Source organism: Podarcis vaucheri (genome assembly GCF_965113315.1).
Source record: "Podarcis vaucheri genome assembly, chromosome: 5".
NCBI lineage: Eukaryota > Metazoa > Chordata > Lepidosauria > Squamata > Lacertidae > Podarcis > Podarcis vaucheri.
The window spans coordinates 103,772,121-103,793,267 of record NC_138763.1 but is presented as its reverse complement, the minus strand read 5'-3'; the positions used below and the strand labels follow the sequence as shown (position 1 = coordinate 103,793,267).

The 21,147-nt window shown below is 44.0% G+C and overlaps 1 protein-coding gene across 6 annotated transcripts in view; it reads right to left on the bottom strand.

The window, feature by feature from the left end:
- The window catches only part of LOC309532705 (uncharacterized protein), a 187,706-nt gene that overhangs the window by 18,764 nt on the left and 147,795 nt on the right, over positions 1 to 21,147 (bottom strand). For 4 of the 6 annotated variants that reach the window (XR_014219952.1, XR_014219954.1, XR_014219955.1 and 1 more), the window contains one exon: positions 17,870 to 17,969. Coding sequence is in view for 1 of the 6 variants with exons in the window: in XM_082223357.1 (XP_082079483.1) it covers positions 17,599 to 17,692; positions 17,870 to 17,969 (194 nt within the window). In the remaining 5 variants the exon portion in view is untranslated. Of the gene's footprint in view, positions 1 to 12,185; positions 12,313 to 16,646; positions 17,693 to 17,869; positions 17,970 to 21,147 lie in introns of those variants that run through there. The other 2 variants (XR_014219957.1, XM_082223357.1) reach the window with 2 other exon arrangements.

Below are 21,147 nucleotides of genomic sequence, written 5' to 3'. Positions count from 1 at the left end.
CTGAATAGAGTTCATAGCTATTACTCACGAGCAAAAGACTGATTCCTGGAAATGGTAGCTGTCTCTCACAGGGAAAGTGATTGCAAGATTATGCCATACAAATTGTGTGGTTTGTTATACTAGTCACCAGTGCTTTCTTAGCAGAAGAAACATTAGGGTTGACATCCACCACAAAGATGACTCAATGCATGACAACAAGCTGAGCAATTGAGTAATGGTCTATAACAATCATGCTTCAGGCTCAGTTATTAGAAAACAGTTTTAGCAAGAAGTGCAATGTACTGCAGTGTGGTGCTATAGCAATTGGGGGAAAGGAAAAGGGGAGTTTAATAGACAATGTCTATCAGACCTCTTAGATTCTTTGTCATTAGGAGTTTCAAATATAGAAGTTCAATATTCTGTTACTCTGTCTCCACTCACCACCCCATCCCATTTGCCCATTTGCGCTATACAGTACTTGCTGGTGCCACACAAGCAAATTAGTGCTCTAGGCTATTTTTGAAATATTTTTGATGCAAAAAGTTGGGCTTCTGAGATTTTAAAATACCAAAACACCTCCCTTTGTGGTGTTTCAGTTTTCTGTATTTGTTCACAACTGTGATATTATTATAATTTATTGAATTTGTTAGTCCCCTTTATATTGCCCAGGGCACCCCAAAGCGACTTATAACCAACCATGTTTGCTGCCTTGCCCCTGTGATTGAGGGGGCCCGGGGCTGCATATCAGCGTGCCATGTGCACACACCCCACAATAAACCCCACAGAGAGACATTAACACCAATAGGAAATAGTTATGCAACTTCCAAGCCAACTATACACTTTCTTTTTCAGCACAACACAGAGATGTGGCCACATGACATCCCTGAGGGCAAAAAGCAGGACACACACCCAAACCCCACTACGCAACCTTTCTGCATTGCCTTCACTCTGAATGGGAGGCAATCAAACTTTGTCCACTGCTATGGATGGCAAGTGGTGGAACAGTAATGAATATTATGGCTGAAATAATTGGAATGCATGGGAGCTAACAGGCTAGGCACACACAGACAAAATGGACCTTACAATATATAAAGGGACCTGTCTGGAAGCGTCCATGTACAAGGGTGGAACAAAAACAGTGGTGGCTGCACCTCCTGGGACTGAGTGAAAGGCAGAAAGCCAACGGGAGGCGGCACCAGAGCCAGCTAATTGGCCTTTTCTGCAGTAGCTCACCATTGATGGTATGCTCTCCCCAGGGAAGCTCACCTGGCACCTTCATCACATATCTTAAGGTGCCAGGTGAAAACGTATCTCTTCAACCAGCCTGATTAACACTCTATGGCTTTTTAAATGTGTTTGTGGGAGGGGGTTTATTGGCTTGTTTTTGTTTTATTATGTATTTTGTATTTTTATGTTGTGAACTGCCCTGTAAATTTTAAATGATACAATTTTAATACACAACAACAACAAAAAATATTCTCGTTTTGTCCCTGGTGCAAAGTTCTATAAGGGCAACGCTGAGGAGGAATCTGAGCGCCAGTGCCACGACCTCTTGGCCTGGGTGTAAGCAAGCAGGCAGGTGAGGGCTGGCTGAGTACAGGCTGAGGATGTGGAAGGCAACTTGAAGAGCAACCTCCACTGAAAAGGAAAAGGCAGAGATATTACCGGCAGGGTTCAAATGCTGGAGTGGATAGCAGTGAGTCCACAAAAGTGCTCAGCACAGCAGGTATCCCTCTTCCTTCTGGTAAACACCTTGGTAGTCCAGTTTAGAGAAGATGAAAGCTGTCTCCTTTTCCCAGGGTTGGAGCACTTCCTGTGCACATATTTTAAAAGGGAAAGTTTAAAAGAACCAGCGAAACAAAAATGAGGAGGGGCGGCTCCAAGGTGAGAGGGACATATGGGACAGGAGCTTCAAACTGGTGCTGACTGAGATATGGAAAGATAACCATCTAAAAATTTCTCTTTAAGAAAATAGCATTAAAATTCATTGCCCCAGGAAAGACTTTTTAATCAAAACTCCTTAGGCTTTTTATACTTTTTAAAAATTAAATCTCATTTGACATCAGCTTGAGGCTCTTTTCTCTAAAAAGTGGAAGGCTTTTTAATGGCCAATTTCATTTTGGCTTCTGTGCTCCCTTGCTGGAGGAGTTAAGCTGTGTTTTCACAATGTTAAATTTTGTTTTAGATCAGGTCTGCACATCCTGTGACCCACCCGGCACAACACAGAGAAAACAGTCAAGCGCTTGGCAGACATATGACTGGTGGGCTGCATTTGCCTTGGTGGGGCATGTTGTGGCAGAGCTTTTTGGCAAAGGGATGGCAGTACCAAGAGTGCATTTACTGAACTAGGGCCCGTTTCTGTAACCAAGTTGAACTATTGCTGGTTGAAAGGGAGATTAATCTATTCACAGAGGGTTGTAAATTTCACCACTGGGCAACTTACGTTAGTCACAGACACAAGGTAACAGCCTACGGAAGTATAGGATCTGACAAATGTTTAAAATTTGAGAAGAATGAGAGCTGATTGCATGAGGAAAAAGATCTTTTTGCCTAAGTTACTCTATTAACAGTCCCCCCCCCACTAAATCTGCCACATCAGTTTCTGTCAATGCACTTTCCCGCATGGCTACCTGATAAAGGGCCAGGCCTCTCAAAGAAAGACATACTTAATAAGGCCACACATTTATGTGGTGTCTCTTCTGCATCACGAAATGTGGATTAGCCAGTGAAGCTTTCAAACTGGCTGACATGAAAATTAGTGCTTGGCAAGGTTTGCGGACATCTGCTTGCGGCAACTTTCTGCCCCCCTCGGACATTTGCTGGAGGCCTGGCATTTGAGTGCTTTGGCTGCACCACACCAGACCAAGTCCAGACGGGCGGGAATGCAGACGGACACGCAAAGCGTTTAAAATAGGAAACACAGCTCTTGTGCTAGGGAGGGTGGTATAACAGGTGCATGTATATTAGGAACTTATTTTAACAAGGTTTCTATTACACTCGGACTGCCAGCACTCTTTCTTACACACACAGAGAGAAGTTGATGGGTTTTTTTGTGTGTGAAAGTCAGACAGGATAACCTCACAATGACCTCCAATCTGGCACACGGCCATGAGGGAGAATTTTGAAGGACTGTCCCTCAGCGCTGCATTGATTAGATTTCTTCCCATAATACTCCCACTGTTTCTGCTCAGTAAACCTTACTGATGATGGAGCAGAGAATAAAGGCAGATGCAGAAAATAAAAGCTGATCTCCATGTGAAAATGGACCATAAAATTAACAAGACTCTTAACATCAAGGTAGTCCTCTATTCACTCTCCAGACTGGGGTGGGGAAATGCTATGCTTACAAACAAACAAACCCCAACCTCATTCAAATTCTCTTGTATTAAAGCACTGTCACTGTCAATTACTTATAAGAACAAGCTTCAAGCAACCAAGTTCTCGGACTAAAATTAACTTTTTGCATACATTGTTGGACGGGATTTATATACAGTGGTGCCTCTGGATACGACCGGGATCCGTTTCGGATCCCCATTTGCATCCTGAAGTGAACGTAACCCGCGCCTGTGTGTCATGATTCGCCGTTTCCGCACATGCGCGTGAAGTCATTTTGAGCGTCTGCACATGCAACCTGAAAGTGCTCAACCTGAAGCATATTTAGCTTGAGGTATGACTGTACTGATAAAAAGTACAGCTACCTGTTTATTAGTTATCTATTTAATAATGTGAAGAAACTGAATGTGTGTCACAGTAGGGATGTCTCTGGTGTTGTGTTCCAAATGTTCTAACCTCGAAGTCAAAGGTGTTAGGAAATCAACTGCAAACTCCTTGGGGCACAGTGGGCAAATAGTAGCCAAGGAGATGATCCACACTTGCGGGAAGGCTGTGCAGGGGAAGGAACTGGTAAGGGCTCTTCTTTCCATGCCCCAAATAGGACTTGTTTCCTGAGTTTTGTTTCCCATGAACATGGTTGACCTGATTCCTCTCTGGGTCTGATACAGCAGTAAGAGTCCTACAATGGGAAGCGTTTCATATACACTCAAGAGTCCCTTAGTTCTATGGTGCCTGTATTTCAACAAACCCTCAAGCCATTTCAACACGTCCTAATCTTTGCCAAACAGTGGTACCTTGGCTGTCAAACCTAATCTGTTCCAGGAGTCTGTTCGACTCCTGGTACCGTTCGAAAACCAAGGTGTGGCTTCCGATTGGCTGCAGGAGCCAGCAGAACATGGGAAAAGGATCTCTGAGTATTTGTAGACCCCGAGCTTAACATAAGTCAATAGTGTGATGCAGCAGCAAAAAAAGCTAAAGCTATTCTAGGCTGCATCAACTGAAGTCTAGTGTCCTGATCATAGGAAGTCATAGTACTACTAGGGCTGCCACACATCCAGGAATTGGACTGTCGAAATGCAGGTTTTTGCTGACTCAGCAAAATGTCCAGGAAAACCTGGCTGTATGGCAACTAGGGTGATTTTTTAAAAATAAAAATGTTGCAAAAGACTTTAGTTTTTGGGGGAGAGATGTTCCCCCAAAAAACTCAACAAAAGCTCACTTTTGGAAATATGGCAACCCTAAATGAGGTCAGAAGGCTATTGTGGTGCTGGAGCTTGTGTAGAAGATGGTTGAGGATTTGGAAACTTATGAGAAGAGCTAGATAAAGACCTTTAGAGGCACTAAGCACTTGGTGCCCCCATATATATCTAAATCAAAATATAAACAATAATAAACCATATTTTGTATTTTTTAAAATGAAACAAAACCTACAGTAAGATGGAAAATAATGTTAAGTTTTGTATACTTCCACTTTATATTTGAAAAAAAATATCCTCCTTTTTCTAATTGCAAAGTCTTTGATCACATCCTCAAAACTAATCCTACATAACACTTCTGCCTCTTCCTAGTAGAGATAAGTCATCTTGCCTGCCTTGTTTGCATAGTTGTTCTGTTGGGATTTTAAATATAGTGGTACCTCGGGTTAAGAACTTAATTCGTTCCGGAGGTCCGTTCTTAACCTGAAACTGTTCCTAACCTGAAACACCGCTTTAGCTAATGGGGCCTCCTGCTGCTGCAGCGCCGCTGGAGCACAATTTCTGTTCTCATCCTGAGGTAAAGTCCTTAACCCGAGGTACTATTTCTGGGTTAGCGGAGTCTGTAACCTGAAGCGTCTGTAACCCGAGGTACCACTGTATACTTCAGCTGAGAAAATGAACACGCAGCTGAGCAATTTGTGACCATTAATGTTTAAAATCCAGCAATGGAAAATTACTGTGGTGCCCCCCTTCTCTAGATAATAATAATAATAATAATTAATAATAATAATAATAATAGGGTGGCTAACAAGCAATAATAAAAACAAGTTGAATGAATACAACTTAAAAACAAGATTAAAATACAACATTAAAATATTGAACCATTAAAATATTAAAATGTAGCCTCATCGCAGGAGGAGAAGGAAAAGAAAAAAGAAAGAGAGGGAGGGAGGGAATCAAATTGGCTCCAAGCCAATGACCAGGCGGAACAACTCTGTCTTACAGGCCCTGCGGAAAGAAATCAGATCCTGCAGGGCCCTGGTCTCATGAAACAGAGCGTTCCACCAAGTTGGGGCCAGTGCTGAAAAGGCCCTGCCTCTGGTTGAAGCTAATCTAACTTCCTTAGGGCCCGGGACCACTAGGGTGTTGCTATTTATGGACCTTAAGGTCCTCTGTGGGTCATACTGGGAGAGGCGGTCCCGTAGGTACGAGGGTCCTAGGCCGTGAAGGGCTTGAAAGGTCAAAACCAGCACCTTAAATCTGACCCTCTACTCCACGCAGCTGGAAAAGCACTGGGTGAATATGCTCCCATGGCAGAGACCCCGTGAGGAGCCTCGCTGCAGCATTCTGCACCCGCTGGAGTTTCTGGGACAGCTTCAAGGGCAGCCCCACGTAGAGCGAATTACAGTAGTCAAGCCTGGAGGTGACCGTCGCATGGATCACTGTGGCCAGGTCGGGGCGGGAAAGGTAAGGCACCCCATAGAATTCAAATTGTAATACAATAAAATACCATGTAAGGGATAAAAGAAGCAATTAGAATTTGATCAAAGATCAATATGAATTGCTAATGCCGTGGATGTGCTGCCTGCTATGTCTTTCATTTTAAAATATAAGGAAGAAGAAAAAGTAATTGACGGAGAGTATATATGGTGATTGAGTGTGCGAATATGTTTTCGTGTGCAATGTCATGTCACAAATCCACCATAATACAGAGAGAGGAAGGGATAGGGCAATGCCCACAGCAAATGTGAACTTTCCTGCAGTGACAATGGACCAGAGACTGTTTCCCATCTCACCATGTAATCAATTATCAAGACTGGTAGGGAGAAATACTTAGACACATCAGCTCCAACTCTGCACTGCATAGCAAAAGGTTGCAGGTAAAATTCAGAGCAAAGCACAGCTGGTTTAGCGTCTCTGTACATTCAGGCGGCTCTGATGGAGAAATGAGTTAGAGGCCTCTCTGTAGTATTTGCTTCTTGCCAGGAACACATCAGTGCCAAAAGAAAAGAACCGTTGGTGGCACTTGCCCAAGTTTGGCTCCTCAGATTCTGGGCCTGGACTCCTTCCAGACACTGTAAAGTCGTTTGCAAAGGCAGCCAGTCAGCAACAATAAAAAGGCTAAACAAAACACACCAATCTTGTATTCCCATTGAAATGCCTTCCATGCCACAGTTTACTTTCTATTCCTCACAGTCTTTGTTAGACATCAATCAGCCACAAAATGGCGATTTATTTATTTTTGAGAGGGGGGAAAGACATGTAATAATAATGCACAACTAAAAAGGAAAAAGAGAGAGCCTATCTTTCAGTACCAACAAGAAGACAGTGTGGAAATTATATAGTTTGGGAACCAGGCTAACGTGTTTCTCAATTTTAAAGATTAATATTCTATATTCCCCTCAGTGTTTTTTCTATGAGTAATTCTGTACTTAATTAGGATGTTCCATCTATGCAACATTGATTTTAGCAAATTTACATGTTTTACTCACAACGCTGGTAAGTTTGGCCCAAGTTCCAGTATGCCCATATAAAAATATACCGAAATTCAGCATGCATTATGAATGGCAAGGGTAACCCAGGGACTGCGAGTCAAATTTTTGAAGTGACTTATAGCGCAATCCCATCTATGCTCAAAATAAGGTGCGCTGAATTCAGTGGGACTTACTCCCAGGTAAGTGGGTATAGGATAGCATCCTTAATGGATTGCCATGTTTTGACGAGCAAAAAAGAAGATGCGGAGCCCCTTCGCCTTCCACAGCACATGCACACTGTGCACACGCATGCCATACCCTCCAACACATCTCCGATGAAAAGAGGCACATCCTATTCCATTAGTAGTAGTAGTAGTAGTAGTAGTAGTAGTAGTAGTACCTGCCTATCTGAAAGGGTTGCCCAGCCACTCTGGGCGGCTTCCAACATATATAAAAACATAATAAAACATTAAACATTTAAAAACTTCCCTATAGAAGACTGCCTTCAGATGTCTTCTAAGAAAAAGATACAATATAGAAATACAGTGGTGCCCCACAAGACAAACGCCTCGGAAGACGAAAAACTCGCTAGACGAAGGAGTTTTTCGTTTTCTTAGCCGCTTCGCAAGATGCATTTCCCTATGGGCTTGCTTTGCAAAATGAAGCTTGCCCCGCAAGCTTCGGGGATAGCGGGGAAGCACAGCGCGTCTTCCCCGCTGTCCCCGGACCCCTTTTGAACCAAGGGGCGGCAAAGGGGAGAAGCGATCTTCTCCCCGCTGCCCCTTGCTTCAAAAGAGGGGACAGAGGGGAAGGCGGCGCGCGGCGCTTCCCCTCTGTCCCCGGACGGTCTCCATAGGAACGCATTGATTGATTTTCAGTGCATTCCTATGGGAAACCGTGCTTCGCAAGACGAAAAACTCGCAAGAAGAAAAAACTTGTGGAATGAATTAATTTCGTCTTGTGAGGCACCACTGTACAATATGAATACAATATAAAGAAATACAGTATGAATATGAAGATCCAAGCAGTATGGTGATCAAAGGAAAGGAGCAAAGCCTTTGGGGGGGGGAAATGGGGTGCCAAGTGTTTCAGCCATTTCCTCCACACTTTCCCTCCCCCACCCCTTTCCTTGGTAGGTGCTTCAGTCTGCTAAGATTTCAGGACAAACACATACCTGACCTTACATGAGAGCTGTGTATTTTAACTTACATTCAAGAATTGCGCTTAGAGGTACCCAAAGTGATGTGGTTCATCTCCAAGCTAGCTCTCCAAATGCCCATCGGCCTTAGGGAAAGAACTTTTAATGAGGGCTGAGAGAGCGGAGGGGGGTGTTGTATATGGGAGACCCTAAAGGCAGAGGGGGGGCCGCTAAGAGAGGGGCCAGCAGAGACCCCTCAGGGAGTCTTTCCCACCTGCTCATGGGCAGCTTACTGGGCACAGGCTTGGCCAACAGCTCGGAAAGGTCTTGGTAGCAGCCAGTTGATCTGCGCTTCGGATGAGCCCAATCCCAGCATGAACCATGTAAACTAAGAAGAGATTAAAACATGTCAACTTCTACATGTCTGGATAGCCTTGCCTAAAAGGGGGGGGGGGAGTTTTAAGCAGGTGCTGAAAAGAATAGACACCTGCCCGATGCCAATAGTCAGGGAGCTCCAAAGTGTAGGTGTGGCACCTGTAACAGTGCCTGCTCTGCTGACTGAAGTGGCTGACTGGGCAAATACGGGATAAGATACCCTGCAAGTAAACTGTTCACCAGTTGTTAAGGGCTTTCTGTACCAATAGCGATACACAACTTTGCCTGGTAACCAATCAGCAGCTAGTGCCAATCTCTGAGCAGAGGTGATATATGCTGACAGGGTCTCACTCCTGTCAGCAACCACACTGCAGTATTTTGCACTAGCTGCAGTTTCCAGATCAAGTGCAAGGAATGCTCCACACAAAGAGCACTGCTGAAATCCAGCCTTGAAGCCACCACTGCCTGAACCACAGTATCCAAATTCTCCCAATTCAGGAATGTTCAGAGCTGCCATTCCAGGTACGGCTGCTAAATGTAGCCACTGAAGCTACTTCGGCCTCAGTGACAGAGCTGGGTCCGGAAACACCCCCAGACTGCATACCTGCTCCTTCAGGATGAATGAAACTCCACCCAGGGCAGGCAATCGGACAGTTTCCCTGACATGGGAACCAGTCACCCACGGTGCCTCCATTCAGCTTATTTTCCTTCATCCCTCCCACCAGTGTGTCCAGGCCGATACAGGTCCTACATGGCCGCTACAGATTCAGGTGTTACAGAACTGCGTGTCATCAGCATATTGATGCTGCCTGACCACAAAACTCCAAAAAAACGGAGCTTCATGTAGATATTAAATAGCACTGGGGATAAAATAGTGCCCTCAATTCCCATTCCACAGAGCTGGTCCAGGACAATGCCGTGGTCAGTGGTAAAAAATTCTATTGCTCCTTGAAGGCTATTTTAAATGCTATTCCACATTTTAACAAATTCTGCAACTGCCTTATACCAGTAAGACTATTTGTCCACCTATCCCAGTTTTGTCAACTCTTGACTGGCTGGAGTTCTTTAAGGTCTCTCTCTTATCACCTGCTATTTAAGTTCCTTTTAAGTAAAGATATCACAGTATACCCCGTGGTGTTCTCCATTCAAAATCAAGTGCTGTATCAATAACTGTGGTCCCACAAGGGAAGAAAACTGATCCTAAACCTCTGCAGCCTTGTGGGATGTCTTCAGGAGAAGAAAGAGCTAATGAGCAAACAAAAGTAATAGTGCCACTGTATTCTGCTCTGGTCAGACCTCACCTGGAGTACTGTGTCCAGTTCTGGTCACTACAGTTCAAGAAGGACACTGACAAACTGGAACGTGTCCAGAGGAGGGCAACCAAAATGGTCAAAGGCCTGGAAACGATGCCTTATGAGGAACGGCTAAGGGAGCTGGGCATGTTTAGCCTGGAGAAGAGGAGGTTAAGGGGTGATATGATAGCCATGTTCAAATATATAAAAGGATGTCACATAGAGGAGGGAGAAAGGTTGTTTTCTGCTGCTCCAGAGAAGCGGACACGGAGCAATGGATCCAAACTACAAGAAAGAAGATTCCACCTACACATTAGGAAGAACTTCCTGACAGTAAGAGCTGCTCGACAGTTGAATTTGCTGCCAAGGAGTGTGGTGGAGTCTCCTTCTTTAGAGGTCTTTAAGCAGAGGCTTGACAACCATATGTCAGGAGTGCTGTGATGGTGTTTCCTGCTTGGCAGGGGGTTGGACTCGATGGCCCTTGTGGTCTCTTCCAACTCTATGATTCTATGATTCTATGAAATCTGGGGTGGAGTCCGTCCCTAAGACAGTTGGATGGTGCCTGGCATGCCTCCCTCCAGCAACTCCTGCAACGATGCCAAACGCATTGCTCTGCTTTCCTTTGGACCACATCAGGGAGGCCGAGAAGGAGGTCTTGTCGTCTGGGCAGCCCAGAACCTCCATGCACACTGCACAGGCTTGAGCCCCAGGGAGGCCACTTTGGTGCTGCTAACACAGCGGTCTGGTTTCACTCTTGGAGGTGCATGACACTGTCTCTCAAGATGATGGATGGATGCCAACAACTCCCAACATAAACAGATCTTTCTGAAACCAAAATTTTGTCTAAACTATAGTCTAATGGCTAATAATGTTGCATATAACAGTAGAGCCTGAAAACATATAAACTAAGGAAACCATTACAAATTAACATAAAAATGACATAGTCCCAGAATTGTATCACTATCAGTTCCAATGTTAAGAAACGTACAGAATAGAGGGATCCCAAAGAGCCAAGGTCTCAACCCTTTGGAAAAAGACAGGCAACCACATGCTACCGATTAAACTTTGTGTGTTTGTCAAATTTCAGGGTTAAAGATTCAGCTGTTTTGAATTATTCCCTCAAAGGAAAATACCAGGACAGTGTTTTAAAAAGTGTTTGGGTAGAGTGGGAAGTTATCTACCCTCCTATATGTCAAAAGGGGTTAGGATGAGGGTGGTGCTGAATTCAAATACAGAAAACGGGAAATATAGAAAATATATATTTAGTTACATTTGTGATATACTGGAAGCATTCAGTTTGCAAATTATGTCAGAGCAGGCCTGCATAACTTGTGACCAACATATGGGACCTTGCCATGTGCTTGACAGAAAAAAAACCGTCAAACAACTTTTAAAAAATACCATGTGTGAAGGTCTGTGGGGTATTCTGTGGCACCTCGAGTTACAAATGCCTCAGGTTACAAACTCCACTAACCTGGAAGAGTTGCCTTGAGTTGAGAACTTTGCCCCAGGATGAGAATGGAAATTGTGTGCTGGCAGCGCAGCGGTAGCAAGAGGGCCCATTAGCGAAAGGATGCCTCTAGTTAAGAACAGTTTCAGGTTAAGAACGGACCTCCGGAACGAATTAAGTTCGAAACTAGAGGTACCACTGTAAATGATTTTTAGCTACGTGAGGCAAAATTACAGGGGCAAAACCCATGACAGTGAAGTAATGGTTTAACCAAGAAAGAGGATCCATTCCATGCTGTTTTGCTGTGCTCTATAGTGGTGGTCTGCAGACTCCAAATACTTTAGGAGACACTCCTTGAAGAACTCCAGCTGCTGAATGGCCCTCTTTAAACATACTACGTCCCCCTGTGTGTTTATAAAGTATCTGTTTCCTTTAGACAATAATTCTGCAGCATTCCATCTCTCCTGGCAGCCCCCAGGAATGCTATGGCAACAGGTGGGAAAACCATGCACAGTTCTATCAAAATCTTAAGAGTCTGTGCCAAACCTTGTATATGGACATAGTGCCCTCAAAGCTCATGGAACTCTAAAACCACTATGTTGATTACAGCCTGCATTTTGTGTTTGTTAGAAAACCCCAAACCCTGTAATACCATACGCAGCAGAGTTAAAACTACAAAACCTGAAACCTAACCCCGGTTCATAGAGAAGTTCACTAAAGGTCAATATCCTCTTGAGAAAAGTTTGCTTGATGCGTGTGTGTTGTATGTTTGTCACGTTAGGTCCTGATCTGACATTTCTCTTTCTCTGGGTCTCTAGGAGGAATAAGATCTCCCAGAACAAATGAGGCTAAGCTATTTCACCTCTCTTTTGCTGTCTGAGACATCGCTGTGTATTGTCTGTCCAGCAAGCTCTACGGCTAAGGCACTAGGCACTGCCAAGGCCTTACTTTGACTGACCAGGTGCCATTCTCTGCTCCCAAACTGGTCTGGTGCCTTTTTCCCGAGGCTCTGCCCTTTATCTCGCAGGCTACTCCTTCTGAATCTCAGGGCATGAAGTTCTAGTCCACTACATCCCTAGACGCAGGAGAAATGGATACTCCTGATTAAGTTATGGTTACATGTAGTCATTTCTTTACAAAAGACTGAATTTCAACCACAACTCATTGTGAGTGTTGAAGTACATAAGGCCTGCACACCTCATGACTGTCATGATCAAACTACGCATTACAGTGGTACCTCGGGTTACATACGCTTCAGGTTACAGACGCTTCAGGTTACAGACGTTTCAGGATACAGACGTTTCAGGATACAGACTCTGCTAACCCAGAAATAGTACCTTGGGTTAAGAAATCGCGCTCCGGCGGCGCGGGAGGCCTCATTAGCTAAAGTGGTGCTTCAGGTTAAGAACAGTTTCAGGTTAAGAACAGACCTCCGGAACGAATTAAGTACGTAACCAGAGGTACCACTGTACATAGAATATTGCTAGTTCTTCTATTTTGCTTAACTAAATTTGAGCACATGGTTTTTTTTTCTGTATGTGAGGGGCAATTTCCATTCTCATTGGGGGTGGAAGAAGTACATCTCTGTTCACCAAGTGCTATTTTTTTCAGAAGGAATTTCATCTCCCACCTCTATTATGAAGACATAACTACGTTATATGCTACGTACTAAGCATAATGTGGACACGGGTGGCGCTGTGGGTAAAACCTCAGTGCCTAGGGCTTGCCGATCGCATGGTCGGCGGTTCGAATCCCTGCGGCGGGGTGAGCTCCCGTCTTTCGGTCCCAGCTCCTGCCCACCTAGCAGTTCGAAAGCACCCTTAAGTGCAAGTAGATAAATAGGGACTGCTTTATAGTGGGAAGGTAAACGGCGTTTCCATGTGCTGCACTGGTGCTGGCTTGCTAGAGCAGCTTTGTCACGCTGGCCACATGACCCGGAAGTGTCCTCGGACGGTGCTGGCCCCCGGCCTCTTAAGTGAGATGGGCGCACAACCCTAGAGTCGGACACGACTGGCCCGCATGGGCAGGGGTACCTTTACCTTTTAAGCATAATGTACAGTTTGGCCATTAGACAACATGCTAGGAAAAATATGGGGAGGGAGGCTGCCAAGTACTTGGCTGGCCACAGTAGTAGTAGTTGTAGTAGTAAAAGCAGTAGTGGTGGTAGTAATAATAATAATAATAATAATAATAATAATAATAATAATAATATATTACTTGTATTCCACCCATCTGACTGGGTTGCCCCATACATTACTGTTGTGCTGCATTTGGCTTGGTGGGGCAAGTGGAGCAATTTTGGGAACAATGTATGTTTACATTTTATCACACTTTTATCACACAAAAATGTTTTTATTGTCTTTACACTTTTCTAGTTTTATGGGTTTAACTGTTTTTTCATGCAGTTTATTGTAATAAGATAGGGCCCTATGGCAAAGTCCCAGGGAAAGAAATTCCATATAACAAATAAATAATCAATCTGCCTTGAAGCCATGCTTGAGACAAAACAGGAAGGGAATACAAATTACCTAACAACAACAAAAGTAAAGAATGGGAGAAAATACTAGGGCACATTCAGGGTGAACACAGAACATATGCACGGAGCATTAAACGATAGGAGAAAGTGTGACTCTTTTATTATTATTTTTTTGCAGAGTTACTCATCTGGCCTACTATCAATTCCTTTGTGCATGTATTATGGCTAAAGGTCTTGTCACAGGTATATGCAGGTCTCTTTAACAGCTTCACTGCTTGGTGGCTTCGCTTGTCCATTTCCACCCTATCTGTGGGAGGAAGCAATGCTCTCATTTTGCCTCAGAGCAGGCAGAAGGAAAGTGTGGGCAGAAGGACCTGTGGGGAAGGAGTGGGCCAGGAAAAGCCACAGCTGCAGTGACTCCTATTGCTGAGAAGCTGTTGAGGAGAACCAAATATCAGCTGGGTTTTGAAAACACAAAGACCATTTGAGCTTCTGTGCAGAGCCTTCCTCTTCCATTTCATCTATTTCTTCCATGCTCTCTTTGTCTTCAGGAGACAAGCACTTTCTCTGGATTGCAACTTACTACCCCTAATGATGACAGAGGAGAAAACTAAGGCCTTGCTTCTGCCTAGTCGTCCAATGTTGAATTCCATGCTGGCCAAATCCGGCCTGCACAGCATCAGCATAGATGCACCAATCAGCTACATAGGACAGCCCAGCCAGAGCCCAAGGACCAACATGTCAAAACAGGAGTAGCAGGCCAAAACACACGGCTGTTTTGCTGCAGTTAGATTGGTGGTTGTGTAGATATGGCTCATCTCTTGGAGTAATGCATACATGTCGGGGAAGGGGGAAATGTTGCACATCACAAGGAGGAAATCTGTCAGAATAACTAAGTCATGCTGAGAACAATGGAATGGATCTCAGCTGCAACTAAATTAAGCACCATTCATCTGAATGGTGCAGGGTTTCCAACTACATTTTTCTGGATTGTTCCTACTGGACAGAGTTTGTGCTCGTCCCTCAAAAACCATATCAGGTTCAAAAATTTCAAGTTAAGCCATATTCAAAACCAATCTGCAAATCAAGCTATCACTAGGGTTGTCCAGGGAGTGGTGGGGAGAGCAATACTCCAAAGTGGCAGTTTGGTGTTTTCAAAGTATTGGAGTTACCATAACGACCTAATGTACCATTTTATATAAATCTTTTTCATAATCATGTATGTAAGCATTGTTGCCTTGACAACTAAAATAATAGTTTTAATATTTCTTTTTCTTGTAAAAAATCAAGCTATTGTTAGATTAACTGAGAAGTGAATCTTGAAGACATTCAACACCCAAACTAAATAAAAATGAATTAATATTAAGCAACCCTTTTATGCCTTCCTTAAACCTAAACTCCCCCCAAACAAAAGTGATATTTTGACACAGCTTGCTTCTCTTGATCCTTCTCCTAAATTTGTATACTGGAGCCACACAACAACAGAAAGGATCCCAAGAAATTTAGAAAAGAGGAGAGGTGGGCTTCACACAAGTGAAGTCTCCAATTGCTTGGGAAAGCCCTGGAGAGGAGGGGACTTTAGGAGCTGTGGAGAGGCAGGGATCTTCCGTCTCAGCAATTGCCTCATGGGGGCAAGGCCTACCAGGGATGATTTGGTGTGCTTATTAGGCCTGACACTCCACCAATTCTGTGCAGATCGTGTTTTTGCTTATAAAGAGTTAACTCCAGCTGCATTGTGTGGTTTACTCTTGGCCAATGACACCTTTAGAATTATCAACACACAATGAACATCACAGAGTCAAGAAGAAATATGGAGGCAGATGACTATCCCTCATATTTGTCCAGCTCTTAGTTTTCTTTGGGGTTTTGACACACTCTAGGATGCAACTCAATCCTGTGGATTTCAACCAGAGCTGCAGATTTAGCCAATTCATGGGTTCCATCTTTAGATTATGAAGTGTTTTGACTCAAATTAAATGGTTAAAAGGTGGTATTGTAAGGAGTCTCAGAGCAGGGTTCAGTAAGTCCAAAAACCCATCTTGTCTAGCATTCTGTTCTCACAGTAGCCAAGCGGATGTGTGTAGGAAGACCACAAGCAGGATCTGAGGGCAACTGCACTCCCTCCAGTAACTGTTTTCTCCAGTAACTGGTCCTTACAACTCTACCCAGAAACCTTTGCTCCTTAAACCACTCTTCCACCTGCCAGGTTCCAGATGCAGGTGGGGGGAATGTAAGTAACCAACTCAACACTTCTGACAACAAATAATCCATTCCCAATTTCTGGAAAAGTTCTGATCTAGTCTCTGCATCTCTGATTACTGTATGAGGGCTCTCTGCTACCCTGACCAAGCAATGCCATGTTCCACATGATGTGCACCTGAGTATTTCAGGAAAGTGGCTAGTTTATGGCTCTGCTGAATTCAACAGACAGCAGTCTATCCTCAAGTAGAATAGAACCAGGGTTGGAGTGGTAACAGGTTTTTCTAGCACAGGGGTTTCCAGTCTGTGGTCCAGGGACCACCAGCATTCCACAAGTTTCATTCAAGGGCTCCACTGTATGTCCACAGTAAATATTAACATTCATTTTTAACTGAAATTTGCTCCTTATTTAATTTCTTAAATTGCCTTTTAGTGGATTACAATCTGAAATGGAATACAAAATGCAATATAATAAAATATAGAAGAAATAAATAAAAGAAATAAAATAATCAATAAAAACACAAATAAAATCATACAGCATTAATAACAGGCAGAAAAATCATTAAGTGGTCCACCAAGACCATTAACAATTTTTAAGGGGTCTATGGGGGGGGTAGGTTTGGGAAGCAAATTTGAGCTAAAATCCTTTAGAACCACCCCACTTCCAGTCATTCACTTTCCAGAAGCCCCCCCCCCCAACACAGAGATGTAGGTTGTAGGTGTGATGATGCTGATATTTGTCCACATCATGGACAACCTAGATTAAAAACTAGAAGAAATGTTTCCTCCTGGATGACCTTGCCTGGTCACCGGGTGAGACTTCCTGTTCACCAGAAGCAATCTGGCAAGTGGCTATTTACACAAAAGGAAATATCATGTGGAACTAAATTTGGCATTTTATTCAAGTCCTGTAATGAATGTTTTAACTTGACATTCAGAAAGCGTGTTGCCTTTCAAAAGAAAAGCAGTAAAGCTGGCCAAGTACAATAAAGCCAAATAAAGGCCATTCATTTGTTTTTTTCATAGCAACAAACAGATCAAATGTTACTTTTTATAAAAAATGTGTTCGATATATTTAATTTTAACATGACGCCCCCCGCAAAAAAAACCTAGTATAGCACCACAGATTTAAAACCACCAACTGATGCTTACCTTAGATTATTTCACTATTTTCCCCAAACCCCTTCTCACTTTTCTCCAGAAATTAAAATACTGTTTCCTCCTACAGAATCAAAGTTTCTTTTGAGTTCACAACATTTAACATTACTGGTAGTGGAATAATTTAGTTGCATTCTTCGGCCAAATGAGGGTAACATGTAATGCGCCCATATAAAGCTTATACGACCATATCATCATCACTGTGATGCAGTAAGACTCTTTACTGCTTATAATTGCTCCACAGGCCTATGTGGGAAGTAGCCTTCTAAAGTTTTTATACCCCTGCACCTGACACAGAGAAGAGGTGAAGCCTTCTTCCCCTGTTCCATTTCTGTATGCCCTGCTAAGCAGAAGTGGTCAAAGCATTGCAGCACATAAAGTTAGAAGCCAGGGAAAGTATGATGGGAGTCCAGTTCCTACCCAAACTGGGTGTTTCCTCCTGCCCCACAGAAACAAACTGCGCATCCTTGCGGGACCTAAGCAACTGCAGGACATCAGTTCCATTATATCCATTACTCTGAAGGAATTTCATTTTGATTTAATTCCAAGTTCAGTAAAGTTAGGATGGTAGCTTGAAACAGGTAAAATAAATATTTTGCTTCTTTCCTTGTTCAGTCTGTAGCTAGAAAAAAAACATTCTTTGAAAACACTGATATAAAAAAAAATTCTCCTTTAAAAATACAGCATTGAAATTTAAACATTGTGGGAGGGTATTGTGAAAAAGTAGCTTCCACACAGCTAGGACAACATGCATTTTAATAACTTGTAAATTTTGATCTAAAAGGTACAGTTTGCTTACCTGGTACCACACAGATCATCCAACAAATGTAGACTGGCCTTGCTGAAAGAAGCTTGGAACAGTGAGTGGCAGTGAATGGAGCCCACATATCTTGAGGGTGCTGAAAAGAAAAGAAAAAAAAGGGAGAGAAAGAAAGAGGTAAGTTCATCTGGAGTGTCTGCCTTCAGAACTAGCTAAAAGAATATTAGTAGTGTTAATGAGTTTATGGGTGCCAGAACTCTTTAATCCCTGGACTCAGCAAGTGTCAGGCTAGCCTCCTGGTGAAGTGCAAAGAGAACCAAGGAAGGAGCTCTGTGAGAGACAGCGAGGGGGCAGGGCTCCTTCCTCAACTTGCAAATATTGAGAAGTAATGAAGTTGAGAGCAATGATGTGGTCTAGGAAGGAAAACAGCAAGCAGAGAGCCAGAGAGACCTCCATTTGAATCCATGCCAGATCTCTCTTTGAATTCAATGTTGCGGGAGAAACAGGAGAATCATAGAATCATAGAGTTGGAAGAGACCACAAGGGCCATCGAGTCCAACCCCCTGCCAAGCAGGAAACACCATCAGAGCACTCCTGACATATGGTTGTCAAGCCTCTGCTTAAAGACCTCCAAAGTAGGAGACTCCACCACACTCCTTGGCAGCAAATTCCACTGTCAAACAGCTCTTACTGTCAGGAAGTTCTTCCTAATGTTTAGGTGGAATCTTCTTTCTTGTAGTTTGGATCCATTGCTCCGTGTCCGCTTCTCTGGAGCAGCAGAAAACAACCTTTCTCCCTCCTCCATGTGACATCCTTTTATATATTTGAACATGGCCATCATATCACCCCTTAACCTCCTCTTCTCCAGGCTAAACATGCCCAGCTCCCTTAGCTGTTCCTCATAAGGCATCGTTTCCAGGCCTTTGACCATTTTGGTTGCCCTCCTCTGGACACGTTCCAGTTTGTCAGTGTCCTTCTTGAATTGTGGTGCCCAGAACTGGACACAGTACTCCAGGTGTCGTCTGACCAGAGCAGAATACAGTGGCACTATTACTTCCCTTGATCTAGATGCTATACTCCTATTGATGCAGCCCAGAATTGCATTGGCTTTTTTAGCTGCCGCGTCACACTGTTGGCTCATGTCAAGTTTGTGGTCAACCAAGACTCCTAGATCCTTTTCACATGTACTGCTCTCAAGCCAGGTGTCACCCATCTTGTATTTGTGCCTCTCATTTTTTTTGCCCAAGTGCAATACTTTACATTTCTCCCTGTTAAAGTTCATCTTGTTTGTTGATGGATGGCCATCCTGACTCGGCCCCAGATACACTGACCAGATGTCTGGAAGCTGTGGCTGGATGGTTACGTGGGAGCCGGTTGAAGTTAAATCCTTCGAAGACAGAGGTCCTCTGGCTGGGACGGAGCGATATGGGATTGAGGGGGCAACTCCCGTCTCTTGCGGGGGTGCAATTAGTGCCAGCATCATCCATGAAGAGTTTGGGTGTAATCTTCGATACCTCCCTCTCTATGGAGGCGCAGATTACAGCTATAACAAAGGCGGCATTTTTTCATCTCCGCCAAGCTAAGCAGTTGCCTATACTATACAGAATACTTTTATCCTGTGACTGGCTATTTACAGAACCTAAAGTATGATATAGGGGATACAACAGATGAGTCCAAATGGGGGAGGGAGTGGGGTGACCATAGAATGAATAATTTCAGCACAGTTGAAAGAAGTCATTCTCAAAATAGTATTCTAGTGACATCATACCCCCCCATAATTAGCTAGTACATTAAAAATAGCTTCTCAAAAATGTTAGTGATGTGGGCAGCACAAAGGGATGCATGTCTACCTTTGGTAGAATGTCTCAATGTACTCATTTTGGGGAATCTTGAAAGAGGAGAGCGCAAAATATGGTCTGAAGCTCAACATCAAAAAAAACGAAGATCATGGCCACTGGTCCCATCACCTCCTGGCAAACAGAAGGGGAAGAAATGGAGGCAGTGGGAGATTTTACTTTCTTGGGCTCCTTGATCACTGCAGACGGTGACAGCAGTCACAAAATTAAAAGACACCTGCTTCTTGGGAGAAAAGCGATGGCAAACCTCAACAGCATCTTAAAAAGCAGAGACATCACCTTGCCAACAAAGGTCCGTATAGTTAAAGCTATGGTTTTCCCAGTAGTGATGTATGGAAGTGAGAGCTGGACCATAAAGAAAGCTGATGGCCGAATAATTGATGCTTTTGAATTCTGGTGCTGGAGGAGACTCTTGAGAGTCCCATGGACTGCAAGAAGATCAAACCTATCCATTCTGAAGGAAATCAGCCCTGAGTGCTCACTAGAAGGACAGATCGTGAAGCTGAGGCTCCAATACTTTGGCCACCTCATGAGAAGAGAAGACTCCTTGGAAAAGACCCTGATGTTGGGAAAGAGCACAAGGAGAAGGGGACGACAGAGGACAAGATGGCGGGACAGTGTTCTCGAAGCTACCAACATGAGTTTGACCAAACTGCGGAGGCAGTGGAAGACAGAAGTGCCTGGCATGCTCTGGTCCATGGGGTCACAAAGAGTCGGACACGACTAAACGACAACAAACAACAACTAAATAACAGCAAAGGATTTATGACCAATGCCATCACTGTCACTGCTAGTGTTTGGAACAACCAGAACAAAGATGGGGGGGGGGGAGGACCTCAAGGTGCTGAAATTGGAATTTTTGTTTCACAATGGCTCATGGACTTGTTTACACAAAGATATTCATCACGTCACTGAAACATCCAGTGAAGACTTATATGTGTCAATGATGCATCATGGAGACCAACTACTTTAGGCAGAACTTAACATCAATTCAAATATCACATACTGCACATGAATTCCTATGTAGAAATGACATGGAGCAAAGACAGAGTGACCCAGTTATCTCTGTTCCAAAGCCAATGGTTATAATTCCTATAGGCCAGAGCTCAGGCACTTCTCAGTTAAGCAGTGGCGTAGCGTGGGTTGTCAGCACCCGGGGCAAGGCAAGTAATTTGCACCCAACTCGTGGATTTTAGCAGGGGGCAGAGAGCTGCGAGTGCGAGCGCCCCCCAAATGTTGCGCCCGGTGCAGCCGGCCCCCCTGCACCCCCCACGCTACGCCACTGCAGTTAAGCACTGCCTGGAAATTGAGGGAGATCAGATACAACTGCAGAAAGCAGGGTCCCCCACGCTCACTGAGCTCTCTCTCCCCCTCACAGCAAATGCCAAAAACATTTGCACCCCTAGCCTACTTCCTTTCTCCAACAAGCACCATACCTGCAAGGACCGGTCCACCCATGAG